Below are 23,974 nucleotides of genomic sequence, written 5' to 3'. Positions count from 1 at the left end.
GATTCTGGCCAACGCCGGCTCCCGCGGCCCGGCGGCAGGGCGCCAGCGCGCATGCCCAGAGCCCGCCGCGGCCGAGACCCGCGGGCGCCCGGGGTGGGCAGCCGGCGGCGCGTGCTCGGCGGGGGCGGGGCCGCGTGCGCGCGTGCGCAGAAGGGCCCGCGCTCAGTCGCTCGGCCAGCTGAGGAGAAGCGGCGCGGCGCGGCGCGGCGGGCGGAGGTGGGTGCGCGGTCGGCTCGGCGGGCGGGGGGCGTGACGGCCCGGCGCGGGGCCGGGTCGCCGGCTGTCAGCGCGGCGGGGGCGTGCTGAGGGAGGGGACGTGGGGCAGGGCTGCGGGGCCTCCGTCCGAGGCGGGGCGCTGGGGCCGGCCGTGGCGCGGGTAGGGGTCCGGACCCCGTGCGCCCGGGGCCCGCGGCCGTCCGCCTGGCCCTGCCCGCCCTCCACGGGCTGGGCCCCGCGGACCGAGCGCCGGGCGCGAGGGGCTCAGGGCAGGGGCCCATCTCAGCCCCGTCCGACGCCCACCGCGGGGGCAGGGCCTACGCCCCCCCTTCCCCCCACCAGCCGAGGTCCGCGGTCGGCCCAGGGCAAAGCGTCGGAAAGAGCTGTTCCTGTGTCACTCTTTTCTCGGGGCACTTTCCGGTTCTGCGGGGTAGGAAATCCTCTCCTGGACTCGAAATTGCAACAGATTCTCTGATAACGTTCTGCCCTTGAAGACCTGCAATTGCTCTCCTCTGGGCCCTCTGCTTGCCCCAGGATGACCCGCCTGCCCACCTGCCACCCAGGTACCTGTCTGCCCAGCCTCGGAGCCCTTGGCCTGGCTGCTGTGCCAGGCGGCAGCCATCCTCCAGGCTTTGCCTGCGGAAGGGAGCGTTTCGTCAGGGCCCCTGGCGCTGTGCTTTCCGAGCCTGGAGTAGGCATAGCTGGAGGTTGGGCATAGGCTGCACCCCGTGTGGGTTTTCTTTGGGCAGCGGTGCTGGTGGCCTGGCTGTAGGTTTTCATTGATGACCTCACTCCATACAGGGACAGACGCTGTGGGGTTCCTGGAGTGCCACTGGCTGGACTGACATTAAAGGCCAAAGGTTGTCTAAGAGCCACCTGGGCTATGGGGAGGCCCAAGTAGTCTGAAGATAGCAGTGTGCTCGGGAGCCACAGGCCTGGTGGCCAATGGCTCTGTGGTGGTGATGCTGGCATTCTGGTGTTTGCCCATTTTCTTATTCCTAGTCAGGAGTCTGTCTGTCTGGGGTCAATAGGGGCACTTGAAGCTGGTTTTCATTATTTCGATGTATATTTGGTCAGCTGTCAGAGGGTGAATTACAAAAAACAAAAAACACCCCCTCTGCCCCCCCAAACCCCATTATTCCACAGATGTAGCTATTTCCTCCACTTGAGGATGAGGGCTCGCACCAGACCCCTGTAACTGTTTGCTTAATTGTCTTGGAGCCAAGCATGCAGGTCCTCTTCATTTGAAGGGGTACAGGCTTTGAGAAGCAAACCTAAGTAAGAAAAGTTCAGGGAATCTCACGAAGGTTTTGCACTTAGCCCTAGCCGGGGGTGCAGCCCCTCACGCACTTCTTTTGCTCTGAAGCTTGGTCCTCGACTAATCTTCTCAGCCCTCGGATTAAGTCTTTACGTGAAGCACTTATCGGGTGCAAGTGGTCTGTTTGGAAGCTTGTCTCTCCCTGTGAACAGGGTGAGAGCCACGTCACATTCATCTTTGTTCCCTTATTATTGTCTGGCATGGAGTGGGCAGGCGGGTATCTCTGAACAGCTGTTGACATGAACCAAGGTCCTGAAGCTAGCGCAGTAATTCCCGTCTGGGTTAAGGGTGACCTTCGGGGAACGTAGACGTCACCTGGACAGGCTTCTCATAACAGTAATAAAATTCACCCCCGAGTCTGCAGGTTCACCTGCAGGTGGGCCCTGGCGCACCTGCCAGGACCGTCCAGCAGGCCAAGTGACCTTGGGTACACCATGTTGCTCCTAATTCCAGTTGTGGTCTGAGCCAACCTCAGAAGACATATTTGAGTGTTTGCTTTTAGATGGTTTCTGGTATGAAGTACATAAGAACAACAAAGCAGGTTATAAAAAAGCACTTAACATTTACCCTGTTCAATGTTTTACCCGTTGAAGCATACCTTTCCTGTTATGACAACTCTGTCCGTGGAAGAAAGAAGCCCTTTTCCACTCAAAGCCGCATTTTCAGTGGCTGTTGCAAGTGTCACTTTCCCAAATGGAGATAATATCAGAGGGGGAAAAAACACCTAAGGCATTTTATTAAGAATCCACTTGAATTCTTTATTCGGTGCTTTTCATTATGCTTTTAACACAAATTTATCGAGATTCTACTGTCCTTGGTACAAGGAGGCCCTATGCGGGAGTCCGTGTGCCGGAGCTGGCCGCATGGGGAGGAGGGGACTGCTGTGTGGGGCTGGTGGTGGGGAGCAGTAGCCTCTGGCTGTGCAGAGGGGAGAGAGCAGTAGCCTCTGGCTGCCCTTCCGTAGGGATTCCTAGGAAGGACTTGAGCTAAATCTTCACAAAGAATAGATGTGGCAAGGCCGTGTGAGGGAAGGAGGCTTCTGGGCAAAGGGATCATGCGTGTGTGGAGAGAAAGGCCTGACGATCTCACACCCTGTAGTTGAAGGAAGGGCCTCGGGAGACTCCAGAGGTCAGGGAAAGTGAGGCTGGTGGCAGACTGGGAAAGAGGGTTTGAGTTCCAGGTTCAGGTTTGAACTTTACCCTGAGAGCGGTGGGAAGCAAGCCCCCAAAGGGTCTCGGGTTTGTGAGTGGCTGATATGATTGTCCTCTCAGTGGGGGACCAGGCAGCGGTAGCAGTGTTGGGTTGTGAAGGCCTGCACTGAGTCAGAAGCCGTTAAGGGGCCACAGAAGCCTCCCTAGCCAGATGTAGCCCTAGCGCAGAGGAAGGGTGCCGGGAGACAGAAAGGAGAAAGGAGAGAGGGACCATGGGACAGGTGGCTGTAGGGAGGGGAAGGGCCAGGGAGAAGGGAGGGGTAAGGAACATTCCAAGAGTGGATGACAGCAGTTGGCAGCCCCGTGCCACACACACACAGGGTGCTAGAAGGAAGCTGGTTTGGGGGAAGGTGACAACTTCCGGTTGGAGATGTTGAGCTGAAGGTCAGTAAGGCTTCCGGGTGGGAGGTGGGTGTACATTAGTCTAGAGCCAGGGAGAGCGTCCTGGGCTGGGGAGAGTTCGTGGGACTCCTTCCAGTGGTGCTGAAGCCGCAGGACTGGGGTGGGTCTCCCCAGGGCTGTGTATGGAGTAAGCAAGAGAAACCTGGAGGGATCTGAAGTTTTATGTCCGTATGGGAAGAGAGTGGGCAAGGTAATGGAAGTCTGATTCATAAGCCCTTGCCTGGGAGCCTGGGGGCAGGATCGTGGGGTTCTTCTTTGTCACAGGGCCCCAGTTTGTTGGTTAGAGTAAAGAGCGAAATGTAAGATCCTCAAGGTGCAAAATCAGATGATTGATGCCAGGGGCCTTCCTATCTCATGGCTTTATGTGCCTTTTGGGAAACCCAGATTGTCACTTATCTCAAAGGATCCCATTTCCCTGTAGATGAGGGGTTGGTCCCCTCAGAGCATTCTTAGTTAGATCTCTGAAAAAAGTGTTTTTCACACCCAGAAACCAATTCAAAGTTACAGAACTCTCGAGGCCCCCTTGCTGTACCTCTGGGACCCCAGTTTCTGTGTGGTACACCAGCATTAGCAGCAAGCAGGACTTGGGAAAGATTCTCGATGCTCTCTTGAGCAAGTGTGTGATGCCCCTTCTGTCTTCTCCCACACCTGGGGGCTGAGGGGGAGAGGGTGGGGAAAGGCCCATGTTGCAAAAGGAGCCTCTCTCTGCCCTCAGGTGGCACAGGACCCCACAGGACTGGTCTGGCCTTCAGATAAGTGCACACTGGGCTGTTAGAAGTTATCTTTGTCTGTGAAGGAACGTGCTCCTCACTTAGGGCACCCGAGACAAGATCTCATTCTGTCCCATGGTGGTTATGTCCCCCCCAGCTGACTGTGGGACCTTATCAGTCTCCCCTGGGTGTTGCACAAGGACCTGCTGGCAGGGGTCACATGGGAGCGGTCATGGTTTCTCCCTCCAGCCTCCCTTGCTGCTCTCCCTTTTTACAGGTGATCCGGAACATACTATATATGGCTTGGCCTGTTTCCCATAATCTGAAACTGTGTCTTCCTAGTGGTTACACAATTTTAATTGGGTACCACACACAGTGAGGGCTGTTGCTTACTGATGGGCGATTCTGTTACCAATAAAAGTCTTACTGTGTAGTATTTTAAATGTAGTTCTTACCTGCTCCCACTGAACGCTTCCCTCCCCATTCTGTCCCTTCAGCATTTCCTTGTATCATTTTGCCGGGGTTCTCTCTCTTCAGGAATTCCTTGTCCAGCAAGGATCATTCTAGCCTTTAAATCTTGGTAAAGCTGCCAGACTTAGAAAGACTCGAGTGTACACATTAATTCCTCCTGCCTCAGACAGCCTTCCCTGCCCTTTGGGGCTGTCCCTCCCCGCGGCCCAGTACACGCCAGGTCTTGGTCTCAGATTCCTTTGGCTTCTGGGATCCCATGCAGCTGGACTGTATGACGTTTAGTCATCTGCGCTGTGGATGGTGGTCAGTGGCCTGTCCTCTTAAAGACTGTTGGGCTCACTGCCCCGAGTAGCTGTGCCCCCTGATTCCCTGTCCTGGGCCCAGGTTGTCACTTCTTCCTGGGCCAGGGCCTCCTTGTCCTGCAGGACCCAGCTGAGGCACCCGACACCCTGTGCTTTCCTCTCTGCGCACCTGCATCTCCGTTGGCATGGTCCATCCCTCCATGTCCCCATGGGCAGCGGCTCATGGAGAGCTTGTGTCTTTGTATCCAGCACTTGGTACCAGGTGCCAAGGAAGTGTTTTGAATGCCTATTAAAATGATTATGACTGCAAGACTCCCTCTCGCCCCAGCTTTGTTGTGAGGTCTAAAAATACTTGCTCGAGAACCTGCTCTGTGCCCAGCCTTCTGAGGCACACCTGTGACAGGCACCTTGCTTGGGATTCAGACTGGTTGGAATTCTGATGCTGCCGATGGGCGAGACCTCTTTTCCTGCTTCTCATTCTGTGTAGCTGGCTGATGTTTCCCGTGCCCTGAGGGTGTTTGCTCACACCTGCTCTTGGGAAGACCCTGTTTTGCTGGGAAGATCCAGATCCCGCATTAGCAGAACCCCATTCCAGCCTTAGCCCCTGCCTGTGGGCAGACCAGGCCAGGCCAGGCTGGGGCAAATGTGTTTGACCCAACAGAGGGCCATATGGGACTCTTTGGAGTGCCTAACAAGGACCTGTTCCAGGTCCTGTGCCCTAGGCTCAGGTGTCATTGGTAAGACCTGCATTTGAACTTCTGCCTGGAGACAGGCAGACAGGCCAGCCAGCTATGCTGTGATTAATGCCTCGTTAATGGTTACACCCCTTGTCCCTGGCACGCGCCCTCCATCGTGTGCCACCAGCGAAGGCTACTATCCAGCTTCCCAGAACTGGCTGCCTGGTAGTCACTGTGGAGTTGCCAGTTGCCATTAATATTTGGAAAATCCCTGTGTTCTGCTTCAGGGTCGAGGCAGAGCACAGCCTGTACTCCGGTTATATGCAGACACCTGCTGGGAAGGTCACATGTATAGCACAGGTTGGCAAACGTTCCTGTTGTTACTATTTAGAATTAAATTTTCCTCTTGGGCTAAAGTGGTTTGGGATTTTTCTGCGTCTCCATGTTGCTGTCTCTAGGTTCCTCCTTCCCGGGTACACTGGCTATGGCGGGAGGCCCCTGGACTCAAAAATCATCATGTAGTGGAAGAGCTGGACCCCTAAGCCCATCCTCACACCAGCAGGCCCACACTTAAAGGTGTTTTTGCCCAAGAAGGGATCACATGCAGCAAGGGCACCCTCAGCCCTGCCTGGGAGGCCATGAAAGGCAGGTGAAGGAGATTGCTTTGCTGCCGCCTCCACAGGAGTTGTCCGGTCCCCACACACCAGGACCAGATCCTGAAGGGAGGGGTCAAGGAAGGGTTTCCAGTGCAGCCCAGAGCTGCATTGGTCATGGGGAGTGCAGGGTGGTAAGCGTCACTCAAGAAAGCAGTTGGAGGTATAGGACCTGAGTTCACAAGAGGATCTTAGGCTGAGCAGAGCGTGGATCCCGTGAAAGCCACATTTAAAAGACTCGCGGGCCAATGGGAGCAGGAGAGGTGGGGCAGCTGAGGGGTCAGGAGGGTGGGAAGCCGGAGGCCTCCGCAGAGGAGAGCTGAGAGCAGCAGGGTCACCCATGCGTGCTTCAGGGCGATAAGGACCCAAGGGTGTCTCTGCAAGGTGGGCACACCCACTCTGTCCACAAGCTTCACTGGGAGGGAAGGAAGAAGGAGCCACAGGGCCAGAGCAGCCCGTGGGTTCTTAGGGGACACTACGGCAGATGGGGTGCCCGAGAGGGGAGAGTCAGGGCCCCGGGGGAGATGCAGACTTAAGGGCAGAGCAGGAGGGCCACAGGTGGGTGTGGAGCTATCAGTTGGGATGCGGCTTCAGAGAGCTTGCTGGCCATGGGGCTCTGAGGGCTTGGACCAGGGCAGCCTGATTTTTCCCCTCCAGCTGGTGTGCAGGTGCAGAGAAGTGTGCTGTGGGGCTGGCTTCACCTGTGGGTGTGCCTGGTGGCCCAGCGGGGAAGACCGGAGGGGCTTGACAGGCAGGTCTAGGGCGAGGAGGTGAAGCTAAGCGGGGCCGCTGGGTAGGGGGAGGGGTGGGAAGAGGGAAGGGCATCATGAAAAGCCCTTGGATGGGGTCATGAGAGAGTGGGGTGCACATGACACCCATCTCTGGTACTTTTGGAGCTGACCAGGATGTGGATGAAGTGATAGAGATGTAAAGCTTCTAAAGCTGGGGAGTATCGAGCCAAGGCAGCCTGCTCTGCCCCCTCGTGCTCTGCAGTGATGGTTTTGAGCTGAGTTGGGGGGCCAGGAAACCAGGACCCTGGGCGGCAGGGTCTGAGGAGAGCCCAGACAGAGTGGGGCAAGGCCTGGGGAGAGCTGAGATAGAGGGAACAGGGTCTGGGGAGAGCTCAGACAGAGGGGGACTGGGTTTGGGGAGAGCATAAATGGGGTGGCAGAGTCCTGGGAGAGGTCAGATAAAGGGGGACAGGGTCTGGGGACAGCCCAGATAGAGAGGGGCAGGTCCAGGGAGAGCTCAGATGGGGGGGGCGGGGTCCAGGGAGAGCTCAGCTAGAGGGGGATGGGGTCTGGGAACAGCCCAGATAGAGAGGGGCGGGTCCAGGGAGAGCTCAGATGGGGGGCGGGGTCCAGGGAGAGCTCAGTTAGAGGGGGATGGGGTCTGAGGAGAGCCAGGGTAGAGGGGTCAAGGTCCAAGGAGAGTTCAGATAGAGGGGCAGGGTCTGGGGAGAGCCCAGATAGAGGGGGCAGGTCTGGGGAGAATTCAGATAGAGGAGGCAGGGTCTGGGGAGAACTCAGAGGGAGACTGGGTGTGGGGAGAGCTGGGGGTCAGGGTCCGGGGAGAGCCCAGATAGAGGGGGGTGGGGGTCGAGGAGAGCTCTGGTAGAGGGTCAGGGTCTGGGGAGAGCCCACATAGAGGGGGAGCAGGGGCGGGGGAGAGCCCAGATAGAGGGGGCTGGGTCCAGGGGGGCCCCTGTTGTCTGGCCAGAAGGGTGAGGGCACATTCAGAGAGAGGATGAGGAAGTGGTGCTATGGATCGCAGGTTCCAGAGGCAGAAGAGTGGTGGGAGTGGGGGAGGTGGGTGAAAGCGGGCCAGCACAGTAAGAGAATGTGGGGGATCAGTGACTGTGGGCACCCTAGTCAGTGACACCATCACCACCACTGTCTGCACAAATGGAGTCCTCTTACAGCCCAGGGCTGAGATGGGGAGATGCATACCTGCCCCCTTCTCCCCCACCGTGGGGGGGGGGCTGCAGCTTTTCCCCATGGCCTCCAGCATATTCCTGCCAGTGGAATGGGGTGTTTTCCTGTTCTCCCCACAGATGGGTGGGAAGACTGGGCCTCGTGAGGTCCAATTTGACTCAGACTTGAGAAGAAGGTTCCAGAGTACTGGGAGAGGCTGGTCATCTCCTGCCTTGGAATGTGCCCTGCTCCAGGCCTATGGCCAGGCCCATCCCTGCCCCTTCCGTCTTGTAGACCAGATGGCCTCAGGGATCTGTCCCCACCCTCTACCTCTTTCCACTGTCCTCACCTGAAGCTCCACCAGCCATGTCTGCCATTTCTGACTTGCTAGCGCCCTTCAGGCTGCCCCCCGCCCCGCGGACCCTGTCTCATACCCAAATGCCCTGTGAGCTGAGCTCTCCCTTCCCACACGGGCTGTCTTCCCTGCTTGGCACACTGCCCAGTGGCCTCAGCCCCGAGCATCTCCGTGTCAGGCAGCAAACACGTCTTTCTCATGCACACACCTGAGGGAGGGCTGGAATGGGGCTGCGTCACCGCTGCATGCCAGTCTCTAGTTCCAAGCGGGTGTCGCGGGCTTCCTCGTGCTGTTGTCACCTGGCTTGACCTTGAGAGAGACCCACGGCCTCTACAGCTGTGGGGCTCCCTAGAGACCAAGAAAGCCACGGATTCCACCACCTGAGAGGGGAGCAGCTCTGTCCACAGAAGTCTGTAGCCCCAAGGCCAGGCACGTCCCTGTCCCGGTGTCCTGCTGCTCACGCACACCCGTGCCCACGCACACACGCTTACATGCACACGTGCACACACACACCTACACGTGCGCCCACACACACGCACACGGCTGGGGCCGCTGCCTCCTTCCTGTCGGTTCTCTGTTTGCTAGTCCTGCTCCCTGAACAGATGGAGGATTGCTCAGAGCAGAGGAAATGCTGAGCCACAGCTGCCGACCCCAGCAGTACAGCTCCCCGGTCCTGTGCTCGGTGACTCAGGCCCAGCAGGCCCAGCTCTGGACCCAGTGCTGTTCCGCAGCTGGGGGTGGGGGTGGTGAGAATCCCTCTGCACACGGCTGCCCCTTGCCCGTTGGTGGCGACCAAGGCTGTGTGTATACGCCTCCATGAGGCCGACCTGGTGGCTGACAAGTCTAGGAGCCGGCGTTGGCGTCTGGGCGGGCCCTTGCCTCCAACCTGAGCAGCTCGGGCAGTAGCCCAAGAGGCACGTCTGCCATACCAGGCCTTCGCACTCCAGCCGGAGCACCCTGGCTGCTCTGCCGGCCCTGCCCCTGCCTTGGGTCAGATTCTCTGTTCCCTGCTTGAGTGTCTGCCCCCACCACTGGGTCACCTCGGCTGGTGGAACCTACCCCTGGGCAGTCTGTTTGCACCCCGTCTCCTCCATCCTCCCTGGCTGGCCCTACCCCGCCCTCCCCGCGCCTCTTCTCTGCACTCAGCCCTCCTTCCTCAGCCGCCAGTGGAACGTTCCTCACATGCCACCTTCTGCTTAGGCTCTCCTACTGATTCCGCTTGTGTGGGGCTGATCCAGCCTCCCAGGACAGCTGGCACACAAGGATGTCGGTCCCCTTCTGTCCCAGCTCTGGCCACTCCCCGTCCACCTTAGCCTCCCCTCCTCTGCGTGCCCTCCTCTCTCTGCCCTGCCCACTCTGGCACCTGGCCTGCTCCCTGTCTCCGCACACTCAGCGCCCCTCCCGTCGCCCCTTCTGCTGGGCTCAGGTGGAACCAGTGCAGTGCCTTGGTGGCCCCTCAGGGCACAGAGGCTGTACCTCAGCAGAAGCCTGACAGACAAATAAAAGGGGCGGGGGAGGCCCGGCCTGGAAGGGGGGCACAGAGCCCGTGGTAGGTGGTTAAGATGGAGTCACCCAGGCTTCATGTGTGTCCCTGTTCTTGTCATAGGCACCTGGGTGGCTCAGTTGGTTAAATGTCTGCCTTCAGCTCAGGTCATGATCCCGGGGTCCTGAGATCAAGTCCTGGGATTGAGTCCCGCGTCCGGCTCCCTGCTCAGCGGGGCGTCTGCTTCTCCTTCCTCTGCTTCCACTTTCTCTCAAATAAATATAGTCTTAAAAAAAAAAAAAGAAAGTGAGGCTCATAGCCAAGAGTTTGGGGAAATCATATTCCCCACTTAAGAGGTGAGAAATGCAGAGGTCGTGACTCCTTAGATGCTGGGCAGTGTTTGGGTACAACAGAGGGAAGCCAGCCCTGCACACACTGAGGAGAGTGCGTTGGGGGCGGGGGGCTGACTGTCCAGGTGTCCTGTGATCCCAAAGTGACCGGAGGTTTTGGGCACGGCAGGGGTCGCCATGAGCACCCCAGAGGCAGACAGACCTGGGGCGGTTGTCCCTGTGCTGTGGCACTCATGGGTACATCTCTGTGCTTGGTTTCCTCCTCTGTAAACTGGAGCCAGTCCCCATGCCCGTGACTTGTCCTCAGGATTAGGGGAGCTCAGACTGCAAGGCAGAGTCAGTTGGTGGCCAGCAGCCGAGGGCCCTGTGCTCTGCGGCCCTTGTGGACTGGGATGGGAGGGGTCCAGCTTGAACAGGGGCTGCTGGCTTGTTGTTCCTCAGCTTCTCCTGCCCCACTGTCCCACAAGGAGGTCTTGTCACTCCCACCTCCGTCTTCTTGCCTTGCTTCTTAGCCCAGCCAGTACCTTCTCTTCCTGTTGCCCTGGAGGACAGGGTTGGGGTTGATCTGAACTCACATGGGGTGCACCCAGCAAAAGTGTCTCCTCCTAGGAACTCCCTCCCCAGAAACAGCTGTCCTGGCCGGGGCCTGTGGGGAGGCCCCCCACGCCCCGCGTGCATCAGAGTTCACCACAGCCTAATGTCAACTTGCCTTTGGCATACCCGGGACAGTGTACATGGCCAGAGGGCACAGTGGTCATCACGACAGGAAGGGGAGGTGGACCAAGCTGTCACCAGCATAGCAACATCACATTTGGGGGAAATAGGGGTTACTCATGTCCACTTAGAGTTCTGGGTTTTGTTTTAGAGTTTACTTAGAGTGAACAAGTACAGGGAGGGACAGAGGGAGAGAGAAACTCCAGAAGACTCCGTGGTGAGCTTAGAGCCTGATGTGGGGCTTGATCTCAAGACCCTGAGATCACAACCTGAGCCGAAACTGAGAGTCAGATGCCCAACTGACTGCCCCACCCAGCAGCCCCCAAGTTCTCTTTTATTTTTTATTAAGAATAACTTGCTTCCTTTCTGTAGGTAGTCTGGACCCTCAAAACAGGCACGGCGTTTGTGAGGATCACTGGAGAGGGCTTACAGGGCTGGGGAAACAGGTCTGTCGAAGAGGCCCCTTGCAGCAACTGTCCCTAAAGAGCGAGCCAGGGTCTTGGGTAGGCCTGTGGGAGAACCTCCCCCACCAGAAGGAGCCATACTCAGGCCCCTCTGCAGGACTGATCAAGGGATGACCCACCGGGTCCCTAGCCCTCCCCAGATGTCCCTGAGCCTATACCAGGCCAAGGAACTCTGTGGAGCAATAAAGAGACGCCCCAGGGGGCGCCTGGGTGGCTCAGTGGGTTAAGCCGCTGCCTTTGGCTCAGGTCATGATCTCAGGATCCTGGGATCGAGTCCCACATTGGGCTCTCTGCTCGCCAGGGAGCCTGCTTCCTCCTCTCTCTCTCTCTCTCTCTCTCTCTCTCTCTCTCTGCCTGCCTCTCTGCCTACTTGTGATCTCTATCAAATAAATAAATAAAATCTTTAAAAAAAAAAAAAAAAGAGACGCCCCAGGGACATATGAGCTGCCTGTGTGCCAGACTAGGCTGAGTGCTTTCTATAAACAGTCTTCGTTAATCCTCATAACAATTGGCTTTTAAGTACAGTGGTTGGATCACATCCCTTCCTGCTTCCGGCTTTACCTAGAAGGAGATCTAGACTCCTCCCTGTGGGCGATCTGGCCCCGGAGGTCTCTGCTGCTCTTTGCCGTGCTTGCTGTGCTCTGGCCATTCTGGACGCCCTCCCCTTTCTGGAGCTCACCAGCGTGCTCCTGCCCCAGGGCCTTTGCACTTGCTCTTCTCATTGTCCATAGTGACCTTTCCTCAGCTCTCTTGGCTGCTTCCTTCTCGTCACCTGAGCTCAAATTTAGAGAAGTCCACCCTGATTACTCTAGTGGTCATCGCCTGCTGGGCACGCCATGTCCCTAGGTGTCTGAAGCCATCAGCCAGCTTCTGGTGAATCTGAAAGGATATCGAAAGGAGTTTTTTCAGTTTTCCCGGAACTGGCAGGCTAGGCCCAGAGCCGAGGACAGGACGTACCAAGTACTTCCCTACGTGCCAAAGGCAGGGAGCCACAGGCAGCTGGAGCCAGCCTCCTCCCACAGGGCTGGTCAGAGGTGTCCCCTGAGAACCAGCCCAGGCCCTGCCCTGTTGCTCTGCAGCAAGCCTGAGACTGGTGGGGGGTGGTGTCTAGGTGAGTGCAGTGTTTGTGATCCAAAGTCATTCCCTCCTTTCTGCAAAGTCAAACCCCCAAGGAAGGGGGTTTACGTGGTGGCAGGGCCCCACAGGTGGGGCGTCCAGAACGACCAGAGCACAGAGGCAGGGGTTGTGCAGCAGAGCCATGGTGGGGAGCACAGATGAGGGGACATGAGAGAGAGTGGGGTGTGCTTGTCTGCTGGGTGTCACGCACACCCCAGCCAGTGAGCCTGGAGCATGAGCTCACCCCCACCAACCCCCGATGTTGCAGGAGGACCCATGCCCATGAGGTGGTGCTTGCAGGAGGACCCATGCCCATGAGACAGTGCTTATCAGCTCCATCTCCTGGGTAGGCACGTGTCCTTTGGGGAAGAGGCATGGGTTGTGTGAGGTTCAGGCTGTCAGAGCTGGACTTGGAAGCCAGGCCTATCGGACTGAACACTGGACCATTTCCCGCACTAGCTCCTGCCTCCCTTCTCCACACTGACCCCTATGTGTGGACGTGGAAGCCTGGCCTCCTTCCTCCTTCCTCCTTCCTGGCCCCTGGGGCAGGGGGCTGCAAGGGGAACAAGGGCCTGTTTCCCACATCCCTGACAGTGTCGTGTGGTAGCCGCAAGCTGCAGGAGGAGAATCTGGGGGGACAGCCATGTCAGCTCCAGAGCTTACCTCCAGGGCACCAGTATTTAACCCAGAGGAGTTTATATGTTCTTACATGTTTGGTGTGTTTCCTATCCCCGGACTTCTCTTTGCTGGTAGCTTACACTGTCTAACGTGGTTGTGAATGAGTGTGCGTGTCAACTGAAGGAAAGACTTTGTGGGATACGCGCTTAAACGTGTGTAATGATTGGCCTTGGGTAGAAGGCGGGGTAGGATTGGGGTGAGGGACTAAAACAGGGCTTCACATTTCTGTTCTGTCCTTTTGTATTATTGGCCCTTTCTGTGATGATGCATTTCTGTTTTTTTTTTTAATTTTATTTATTTATTTGACAGAGAGATCATAAGTAGGCAGAGAGATAGAGGGGGAAGCAGGCTTCCTGCTGAGCAGAGAGCCCGATGTGGGGCTCTATCCCAGGACCCTGAGATCCTGTCCTGAGCCGAAGGCAGTGGCTTAACCCACCGAGCCACCCAGGTGCCGCTGCATTCCTGTTTAAAAACAACAACTAAGAAAACCACTGTGAATCTGGTGTTACAGGTGCCTAGAGCAGTCGCTGCAGGCCTGGCCTGCCACCGAGGAGTGCCCTGCTCTGTCTTGGGTGGGGCTGGAGGAGAAGGCCTGTGGAGGCCCAGGGAACATGCTCCTGCCCCGGACTTCCTCCGGAACTGGTGTGCCCATCCCTGAGCTCCTTGCTGCAGCAGACGAGACCATCTGCTCCTCCCCGAAGGTCTTCTGGAGGAGCTGTGCAGGGTGCGATCATCTGCTTGGAGCTGCCAGTCCAGTACCCCACCAGCATGGGAGGCTGGCTAAGCAAGGGTCACTGCTATCCTGTCCGGCTCTTGTTCTGCTTATAAACATGTTTACTGCCCCGAGAAGCAGCTGGTGCTTTTCACACACACAGGATGGGCCTGGGGTCCCCTTCACAGGTTAGCGGGCCCAGAGCCTAGAATGAAGGATGTAAACCCTAGAGGTGGGGCCCCTGCCTGGTTCAGCCGAAAAGCGTGCCACTCTTGATCTCAGGGTCATGGGTTCGAGTTCCTTGTCGGGGGGTAGAGAGGACTTCAAATAAAGAAATAAAAACTAAAACAAAACAAAACAAAAAACCCAAGCCCCACAAACCTATAGGTAATTTTCCCATGGGGGCTGTGGAGTGCCACCTGGGTGTGGTTCTGGACGTGGCTCTTTAGGGCCTGGGGACGGGCCCAGCTCCTTTCCCACACAGGGCAGAACAAACTTACCAGCTCCGTGAAGGCATCTTTTCCTCTGGAGAGGCAGGCTCCAGCCCAGCAGCAGGCCGGTCCCGCTGTGGGTGAGGCACTTCTTGGTGGGACATGTGAAATGGGTGTTGCCACAAAACCTTAGGTTAGCTCATCTTCTCTGTGTGGCGAAGCTCGGGGAAGAGCAGCATTGACAGATACATCTCCAGGAGAACTGGAGGCCGGGCTCCGGCAGACCCCGGCACCCCCGTGTTCGTAGCAGCATTGTTCACGGGAGCTGGGAGTGACCTGTGACAGCTGACAGATGGGAGGCAAACACAGCATGTTCCGGCCACATGTGGAATATTCTTTAGGTGTAAAGAGGAAGGACATTATGATTGGGGGAGGGCGGGATGGACGGTGGAGCACAGAGGTACTCTAGGGCAGTGAAAATACTCTGTATCATGAAGACACATGTCCTCGTACTTTCGTCCCGCCTCCTAGAAGGTACACAAGGAGTGAACCCTCGTTACCCTGCAGGTTTCACATAGCGATGGCGTGTTCATGCAGACTGCTAAGTGCTGAGCTACACTGGTGATGCACGAGTCTGAGGGGGGCAGTGCAGGCAGTGGGTGACAGATCTCTGTGCCTTCCTCTCCACTTCTCTGTGAACTTGAAACTGCTCTGGAAAAATAGTCTTGGGGCACCCAGCTGGCTCAGGTGGTAGAGCATGCAGCTCTTGATCTTAGGGTCAGGAGTCCCAGACTGACGGGTGTAGCTAGGGCTTACAGAATAAAATCTTAAAAAATAAATAAATAAAAATAAAGAATTAAAAATAGCTTAAATTAAGAAAAAATTATGATACACACTATAAACAGATGAACCTTGAGGGCATGATGCTGAGTGAAATGAGGTGGGCACAAAATGACGAACATGTACGATGAGACTTCTGTGAAGCTCTAAAATTGTCCCATTCACAGAGACAGAGATAGAAGGGTGGGCACCAGGGGCTGGGGAGGGGGCGTCCGTGTTTAATGCGCGATCTGGGGGCTGACAGTGGTGAGAGCTGCAGGACTGTGTGAACAGTTCTGATGTCTCAGAATCGGGCACTTAAAAATGGCTAAAATGTAAACCTTCTGTATATTATGCCACAATGAAAAACAATGTATCAAGGGGCTTTCTCCAGCTGCCTTCTCACCCCTACAGGTTTTATACTGTATATCTTTAATTTCCACTCCTCGTTTTTAAGGCGTGACTTCCTTTTTATATTTTCAGATGAGTGTTTTAGGTGCAGGAGAAACTGGAACGATCTGGCCATTTACTGAAACCCGCTAAAGCAGAGCCCTGAGCCCTCTGTCCCCTTGTTCCATCCCAGGCGGAAAGGCTGGTCTGAGGTATGAGGTAGATGTGGCTGAGGACAGTAGCCTTTGGCAAAGACAGATGTTAAGTTGGGGTCCCCTGCATGGTAGACCGGTGACCTCCTAGCTCGAGAGAGATCACACCGTGTACCCATTGGGTACCGTCTGCCTGGATCTCTGTGGTTCCCCACAGGCACCAAATCCCCCAGGGCCTCGGGCCCATTCAGACCCAGAAATGTCTTCATGGCCAAGCTATGACTGCTTCACTGGGTTTCGCAGCCCTCATGTCTGCTTCCCAGCTGCGATGTCTGTCCACCCGAAAGCTAGCTGGCATTTCTAGGGAGTTCAGGGCTGGCCTCTGCATCCTGATGTGGGGCGGGGAGGGGCAGGGCCAGTACCCAGTGGAGCACAGGGCAGGAGGGCCAACACCTGATGGGCAGAAACCGAGCATCTCTTAACTCTCTGGGGTGCAGTGGTCCAATGACCACAGGGTGATGTGGGGGCCGGAGGAGGTACTGGTGGGCCTCCCCGACCCCGTGGAGAGCTATTTTGAGTGGGTCCATCTGGCCTAGCCCTTCGGGGATCTCAGCTCTAGCCTCTCCTTAGTCTGTATGACCTACTCCGGTGATAGCATAAGACCCATGGAAAGAAATTCTACTGCAGAGTTTATAGTGAATTCTCAAAGTATCTACTTACCTTATATATTTTTTAAAGATTTTATTTATTTATTTGCGAGGGAGAGAGGGAAGGAGAAAACACAAGCCGGGGGAGCAGCAGAGGTAGAGGGAGAAGCGGGCTCCCCGCTGAGCAGAGAGCCTGATGCGAGACTTGATCCCAAAACTATAGGATCATGACCTGCGCTGAAGGCAGACACTTAATTGACTGAGCCATCCAAGCACCCAATATCCACTTATCTTAAATGGAAACACTTCAAATACTTTATAGAAAGATTAAAACAAGAACATGTTCTTTAAAACATGAACCTTCAGGGCACCTGGCTGGCTCAGTGGGTTGAGCCTCTGCCTTCAGCTCCGGTCATGATTTTGGGGTCCTGGGATCAAGCCTTGCATTGGGCTCCCTGCTCAGTGGGGAGCCTGCTTCCTCCTCTCTCCCATTTGTGTGTGTGCATTCTCACTCCCTCTCTCAAATAAATAAATACATAAATTACCCTTAAAAAAGCAAAACCAAAAAACACGAACCTTTGTACGGATGTATTAAGCCTGACTTTTAATCCAACAGGGTATGGGGTGGCAAACAGGTTAGCAGCGAGGCCTTGGAGAGGGGGCTGGGGATTTCGGCGCTCCGTGCCCCGCCTGACGTCCTGGGAACCCCCCTCCCGGGTGCCCTGCACCATGGACCCCCCAGGGTACAACTGCTTTGTGGACAGAGACAAGATGGACGCAGCCGTGCAGGACATGGGCCCCAAGGAGCTGAGCTGCACGGAGCCGCAGGAGCTGAAGCAGCTGGCCCGCCAGGGCTACTGGGCCCGCAGCTACACCCTGCGTGGCAAGGTATACCAGCGGCTGATCCGGGACATCCCCTGCCGCACCGTCACGCCGGATGCTAGCGTGTACAGCGACATCGTGGGCAAGATCGTGGGCAAGCACAGTGATAGCAGCCTGCCCTTGCCCGAGTTCGTGGACAACACGCAGGTGCCCAGCTACTGCCTGAACCCGCGCGGTGAGGGCGCCGTGCGCAAGATCCTGCTGTGCATCGCCAACCAGTTCCCGGACGTGTCCTTCTGCCCCGCCCTGCCCGCCGTCGTGGCCCTGCTGCTGCACTACAGCACGGATGAGGCCCAGTGCTTTGAGAACACCTGCCGCATCCTGGCCTGCAACGACCCCAGCAGGAAGCTGGTGGACCAGAGCTTCCTGGCCTTCGAGTCCTCCTGCATGACCTTCGGGGACCTGGTGAACAAGTACTGCCAGGCGGCCCACAAGCTGATGGTGGCCGTGTCCGAGGACGTGCTGCAGGTCTACGCAGACTGGCAGCGCTGGCTGTTTGGGGAGCTGCCGCTCAGCCACTTCGCCCGCGTCTTCGACGTCTTCCTGGTGGAGGGCTACAAGGTGCTGTACCGCGTGGCTCTGGCCATCCTCAAGTTCTTCCACAAGGTGAGAGCTGGGCAGCCGCCAGAGTCGGACAGCGTGAAGCAGGACATCCGCGCCTTCGTCAGGGACATCGCCAAGACCGTGTCTCCGGAGAAGCTGCTGGAGAAGGCGTTTGCCATCCGCCTCTTCTCCCGGAAGGAAATCCAGCTCCTGCAGATGGCCAACGAGAAAGCTCTGAAGCAGAAGGGCATCACCGTCAAGCAGAAGAGGTAGGTGGGCCCCTGGGGGCCTCAGCTGTGGCCTACCCCGCAGCTCTGAGGGGCCCGCGTGGGGGAGGGCTTCAGTTGGGATGCATCCCAGGGTGGGGGTCAGACCTTGTCCTGCCAGCCTCTTGGTCACCTGCGGGCCCGCCCGCCAGGCCGCCCTGCATGGATAGAAAACTGCAGCAGGGAGAAGGGGAATTGTGACCACAGCTGCGGACTTCTTAGGCAGCTGTGGGCACAGGTGTAGAGTCCTGCCCTCGGGGACAAGGCCCACCACTGAGACGGAAGCCGGACGCTGACCATGGAGTCAGAGGTTGGCAGTGGGCCTGGCTGACTGCCGAACATCATTTCAGAGGCGCCCCTGCCCTGCCCCTCCTGCTCTGGGCTCCCTTGCTTGCTGTCCTCGTGGCTACTGGGTATGCCCCCCGCACTGAGCACAGCACCTGGGGGACCCGAGCTGGGAAGGGCCCACAGCGTCCCCATACCGTCCCCGCACCGTCTCGGCCTGACCAGGCTGTTGGTAGGAGGCCTTTCTCCTGGGCCACAGGCAGGTGCATCCCAGCCGTCAGTATCTGCCACTAACCTGTCCTTGTCTGTTTTGTTTTTCTTCTTCTTCTCTATGTCCGTTGCTTCCTCCTGTTTTTCAGTGTTTCACTCTCTAAAAGGTAGGTCTGTTAACCAAATGTCCGTGCCTGGCCTCTCTCCGTCTCTTGGCCTGGCTGTCCCAGGGCCCGGCTGCTTGCTCCGGCTCTCAGGACTGGCTTCGGCAACGCTGCCTGGAAGCCTGGCTGTTGTTCCTGCTCTGTCTGTCTGCGCGGCTGCCTCACCTCTGCTGTCTGTCAGTGCTTGGCTGACTCTGAAACCTTGTCTTGCCAGAGCTGGTTCCATGTCTGTCCCCATTTATTAGGGAACAGGTGCTTTTGTCCTGGCCCAGGCCAGTGCTCTCCCCTCTGTAACCTCTGGGAGTGGGGCTCCGGGGGTCAGCACCATCCCATTTCTCCCTCCATAGGTGAGGAGCCCCCTGCAGGCTTAGCTTACACGAGAGGCTCTGCATCCCTCTGTGGGGGGGGGGGGGCATCGGGGCTGGGGTCCAGGCTGTGCTCTGAGCCCTCCCCACTTTCCCCAGGCAGTTTGTGCACCTGGCCGTGCACGCGGAGAACTTCCACTCAGAGATCGTCAGTGTGAAGGAGATGAGAGACATCTGGTCATGGGTCCCCGAACGCTTCGCCCTGTGCCAGCCCCTCCTCCTCTTCTCATCCCTGCAGCATGGGTACAGCCTGACCAGGTAACCCCCAGGAGACCAGCACACACTGGCCTGGGCTCCGGGGCCTGCCAGTTTGGGGGGACAGAGTGAGCTGTGGGCCACTCCAGAACGTTGTAGTGGTGGCTAGAGATGGGCCCCTGGATATTTTTGGGGGCCCTGGAATGGGAGCCCCTCTTCCTGGACTTCTCTTACCCTCACTCAAGCTTCCCACACGCAAGGGCTCTGTGCCGTGAATACACAGCCCGGCTCCAGGCCTCTGTGTGGGTGCTGGGACGACCCGGGAAGCAGAATCCCTACCCAGGACTGTACAGAATTCTAGCACAGACGGCCCATGCTGGTAGGAGTTGGGTCACTACTCCTTGACCCCCACTTGGCTGGTGCACAGGTGGATCCGGGGAACTCCTGCTGGGCCCCCTCAGATCGTGCCACCTCCCACGGCCGTTCCACCAGGCACAGCCCCTGTTGAGCCTGAGACAGCAGGTGGCCTCAGAAGTTTTTGGCTTCAGTCCCGGGTGACCCCACGCATGTGGCATAGCTAGAGATACATTCGCCTGCTCCCCAATTCTGCACCCTGTGGGAGCCCTGGCTGGAGAGCAGGACAGACAGGCAGGGGTCCCAGGGATGTCCGCCAAGCTCCAGGTGCTTGGTGCCACCACAGGGCACTGTCAGGCCTCCTCAGGCACTTCCCAGTGTTGGCTGTCTCCCGCCTCAGACCCCGAGGCATGTTCCAAGCTCTTCTAGAGCACGGACCTGTTCCTCTGGTCTTGTCTCCCTGGAGCACCTGGCACGTGGCTGCGCCTGCTGAGGGCAACCTGCATGTGACTTCCCCCAATCATACCAGGGCCTATGGTCTGGGGTAGGAGACTGCGGCCGCATGCTGCCTGGCCTGGGCTCTGTCTTGGCTGAGAAGTGTCCAGGCCAAGGCGCTGCCAGGTCCTTGGCCATCATGATTGGTCCCCGGGACACAGGGCAACACAGTTCCCAGGGCTGTCTACCGCAGACAGCCCAGGCTTCTCAGATGTGAGGAGCACCAGAGGCTGTGGCCCAAGGGGGCACCGAGCACCATGCCAGGCTGCTGTGTGTGGTCTTTCTCCCAGGTTCTATCTCCAGTGTGAAGGACATGAGCCCACCCTCCTGCTCATCAAGACCACACAGAAGGAGGTGAGGAGGGGTCTTTGCGTCTGCTGAGCTCCAGGGAGGGAGGAGCCGCCCTGAAACTTCCACCCAGGCTCCCTGCTCTTAGGTGCACAGGGTGGGGAGAGCCCTCCACGGAGGGGGACCCCAGCCCCCCGAGGAACTGCCTCTCTCTCCTGGGGCTCCCCTGTGGGAGCAGCCTGAACCCCCAGGGCCTGGCTTTGAGGAGCTCTACAGAGATGGCCCAGTGAGCAAGGCCCTACCTGCCGGCCACCCGCTGTCTTCACCCCCTCCCCGCTCACAGATAGTCGTCGTCCGGCCGTCCTCTGCAGTAGCTGTCACCTGGAAAGTACCCTGGAGTGTCTAGGAAAGCCAGAACTCCCAGGCCTCCATTCTAGGGCCTTGTGCTCTCCGAGAGGCTCCTTGTTCCTTGGCTTCCAAACCCGCACCCCTGGGAGTGTTAGGTTCCTCACCCCGCCCTGATCCTGTGTCTGCCTTCTAGCAAGGGACTCAGTGTCAGACACAGGGGGCAAAGCCTGCAGCCACTCAAGGGACTGAGTCTGTTGGTGAAATGTAGCATTTTGCTGGCTGGCGGGATTGGGGACCACTCTAGAGTGCGGTTATCTCGGAAGCTTCTGTGTGAGGGGGCACCCCTGGGGTTGATGGCCGAAGTCCAAGTGCGGCCATGGGCTCCTCACCGTGCTTAAGGGCCAAGGACGGAAACAGAAGTATCTGCGACAAGCCGAGGCGGCCACCTGCCCCGTGCCCTCCAGACTTTGACATCCCCACACTGCAGGCCACCTCTGGCCCTTGGCCTCGGGTTGGGGCGGGGGTGCGGCTGTGCCCACAGTGCCGCCCGGCCGCGAGCGAGGGGTGCTTCTGCAGGCAGGCAGGGTGTGGCCTCATGCCCTGGCCCTTTCTCCCTAGGTGTGTGGGGCTTACCTGTCAACAGACTGGAGTGAGAGGAACAAGTTTGGTGGTAAAGTGGGCTTCTTTGGGACTGGAGAGTGCTTCGTGTTTCGGGTGAGTGAGGCTGCTGGCTCCTCACCCCACGGGCCCCCCACTGTTGGCTTCACGGGAGGAAGGTCAGGGTCAGATGACAGTGCGTGAGCGCAGCGGGCCTTGGCCATGTGCAGCATCTCCCCAGCCCGGGCACGGGGTCTGGTGCTGAGACTGGTGGGGGGCGTGGGCAGGAGGGCCTGGCAGGGGGACTGTGTGTGGTGACTCCGGCTGCCCCTTTGCCCTCAGCTGCAGCCCGAGGTCCAGCGCTATGAGTGGGTGGTCATTAAACACCCAGAGCTGACCAAGCCTGTGTCCTCGGAGGCCCCCGCCGCCCCGTCGCCACCGTGCCGCCCCGTGTCCTCCGACCCTGCTGACCGCCTCTCGCCCTTCCTGGCTGCACGTCACTTCAACCTGCCCTCCAAGACGGAGTCCATGTTCATGGCTGGGGGCAATGACTGCCTCATCGTAGGTGGGCACCCCTCTGCTCCCGGTGCTTGGTCCCACCCGCACACCCTTGGTTACTTAGCCTGGGAGATGGGCTCAGGGCCGTGGGGCACGGAGGTCCTGCGTGGCAGGTGCCTCCCCCAAGGGATGAGCAGAGGAAAAGAATTGTGGGGGCTGGAGCAGGTGCAGGAGCGGGAGTGGGGACAGGAGGGTGCATGGTGGGGGACCCTGGGTCACCCTGTGGTCTCGGAGAAGTATCTGGGAGCGCCAGGGCAGGGACAGCTAGGAGGCTTACCCCATCCCGGGGAGATGATCAGGAGTGGGGAGAGGGTCTCGGTGGGGGGGCAGTGCTGGACAGAGGAGCAGCCACTGACCAGAGCATCCCGCAGGTGGAGGGGGCGGCCAGGCGCTCTACATTGATGGGGACCTAAACCGGGGCCGCACTGGCCACTGTGACACTTTCAACAACCAGCCCCTCTGCTCTGAGAACTTCCTCATCGCAGCTGTGGAGGCCTGGGGCTTCCAAGACCCTGACACCCAGTGACGGACCTGCACAGACGGTGACTGAGCCATCACCATGGGGTGGGGTGGGGCAGAGGCCAGGCCCCCTCTTCAGGGCAGTAAGTGAGGTCCCCTCCTCTCCCCTGTGCCATGCCAGTGGCCAGTGTCTAAGTGCAGCTGGGGCTCTGGGGCTGGGCTGGCCAGGGGATGCCGGGACTTCAGCCGCCTGGGCCTGTCCCTGCTCAGACCTGCTGCTGCCTTGAGCGTGGGCTCAGGCCCCAGTTCTCCGTGGAGGCATCCTGTGCCCGAGGCTAGCAAGGCCACCCACACAGTCTCAATCCCTTGGTGCAGTGCCGGGACAGGAAAAGAAACCTTCCATCAAGTGTGGGGCCATGGCGCCCCCTGCTGGTGCCTCGTAGCATAGCTCCTGAGCAGAGGCCCGTGGCCACCACTGGTCCTGTGGGTGGGCGGCCACCTGGCCAGTGGCTGGTACTGGCGGTTCCCCAGAAAAAACAGGCACGCTGGGGACGGCTTCTTGGCCTTGTCCCCCTCCCCCTCCCACCACCTCTCACCCTTACCCTCCTCCCCGTGCTGGCCTCCTGTGGCTGCCTCTTGGATGGTCACAGCAGGGGGAAGGAGGGGAGGGTTGAATTTGTGCTGAGCTCTGGACCCCTCCTGAGGGAGTGCTGAGCACCAGTATGAAAAAGGGCTGGAGGGGACATCACGGGTTCTTGCGTTTCAGAGCCTGAGGCTTCTGCTGGGCCTCACTGTGGGCCCATCCCTGAAGAGGCCGCCCAGGATGGCCCAGGGAGGGGCCCTCCGCGGCTGACCCCAAACCAGCCAGCTCCGTGTCCTGGAGAAGCCTGGACCCACAGGGGCTTCTGCAGCCCTTCTGCTCTCTGCCCGGGGCCGCCTCCACTCCCCCACAGTCTCTGCAGTGGCCCCAGGGTCCTGTCCAGACTCCCCAACGTGGCATGCTGGTCTTCGTCCGTCCCCAGGCACCCCAGCTTGTTAGAGCTGCCTGCTCCCCAGATCCCTCCCCTGCGGCACCGTCACATGCCATCACACGCCCCTCTCACAGCCCTGTGGTTGGTTTTCTTGTGCTGCCTCCCCTGCCCCCTCCCTGCCCAGCCTGACCCCACAGGGGCCCTGCAGACTGTAGGTGCCACGTGAAGACTGGTTGGAGAGTGGTCTCCTGCTTCGTGACGGCCCTCAGCAGGTCCTGAGGGCCTGGGCACCTGGGGGAGGACACCCAAGCAGCCTCTTGGGACTGTGGCAGCCTGGGTCACAGGTCCTGGTGGTCCTACCCCCCAACCTGGTCCCCACGTGGCTGCAGCCAGCCCCTCAGTGTCCCCACGTGCCACACCTCCGCTATCTCTGTCTCACTTGCTCCTCCTGTGGGGCATTGGCCCTCCCCTGCCCCCCCCCACTCTAGTATCCCCAGAGCCGGGCCACCATGGTACAGGAGGAAGGACCAGGAGCCCTGGGTGGCATTGGGCAAGCCACGAACCTGCCTGGAACTCTGTTGCTTCAGGTGTAAAATGGGGCCAGTCATCCTGCTCCGCTGTCCCCACGGGACTCTCAAGAGGCTCTGCAGGGACAGCGTGAGTCCCTAGTGAGGAGAGATGTGCTGGGAGGCAGTGTCACTCCTCACCCCCTTCCCACTGCCACCCTTGTCCCCCCTCCTCTGAGCCCTCACAGCCCTGTGTCGTAGCGCCAACTTCGGTGTTCATTAAAACATGGTCTTGTTACATGAA

General features: G+C 58.5%; 1 protein-coding gene across 5 annotated transcripts; it reads left to right on the top strand.

Annotated features, from left to right (window-relative positions):
• Positions 1-144: 144 nt before the first annotated feature.
• TBC1D24 (TBC1 domain family member 24) lies at positions 145-23,974 on the top strand. Of its 5 annotated transcripts, none has more exons than XM_082713429.1 (8): positions 145-216; positions 15,479-15,597; positions 16,801-17,878; positions 18,999-19,157; positions 20,234-20,297; positions 21,198-21,293; positions 21,519-21,741; positions 22,106-23,974. In XM_082713429.1, exons 3-8 carry the CDS (start codon positions 16,914-16,916, stop codon positions 22,258-22,260), a joined length of 1,662 nt encoding a protein of 553 aa, XP_082569555.1. In that variant the 5' UTR covers positions 145-216; positions 15,479-15,597; positions 16,801-16,913; the 3' UTR covers positions 22,261-23,974. The 5 variants fall into 5 exon arrangements, with proteins under 5 accessions (XP_082569555.1, XP_082569553.1, XP_082569556.1 ...); XM_082713427.1 differs by lacking the exon at positions 15,479-15,597 and adding an exon at positions 18,520-18,537 and having other exon boundaries at positions 166-216; XM_082713428.1 differs by lacking the exons at positions 145-216; positions 15,479-15,597 and adding an exon at positions 18,520-18,537 and having other exon boundaries at positions 16,829-17,878; positions 22,106-22,276; positions 22,960-23,974.

Source organism: Mustela nivalis (assembly GCF_964662115.1).
Source record: "Mustela nivalis genome assembly, chromosome: 19".
Classification (NCBI taxonomy): domain Eukaryota; kingdom Metazoa; phylum Chordata; class Mammalia; order Carnivora; family Mustelidae; genus Mustela; species Mustela nivalis.
Note: the sequence above shows the minus strand (reverse complement) of the source record. Positions and strands in the feature narration are given on the sequence as shown.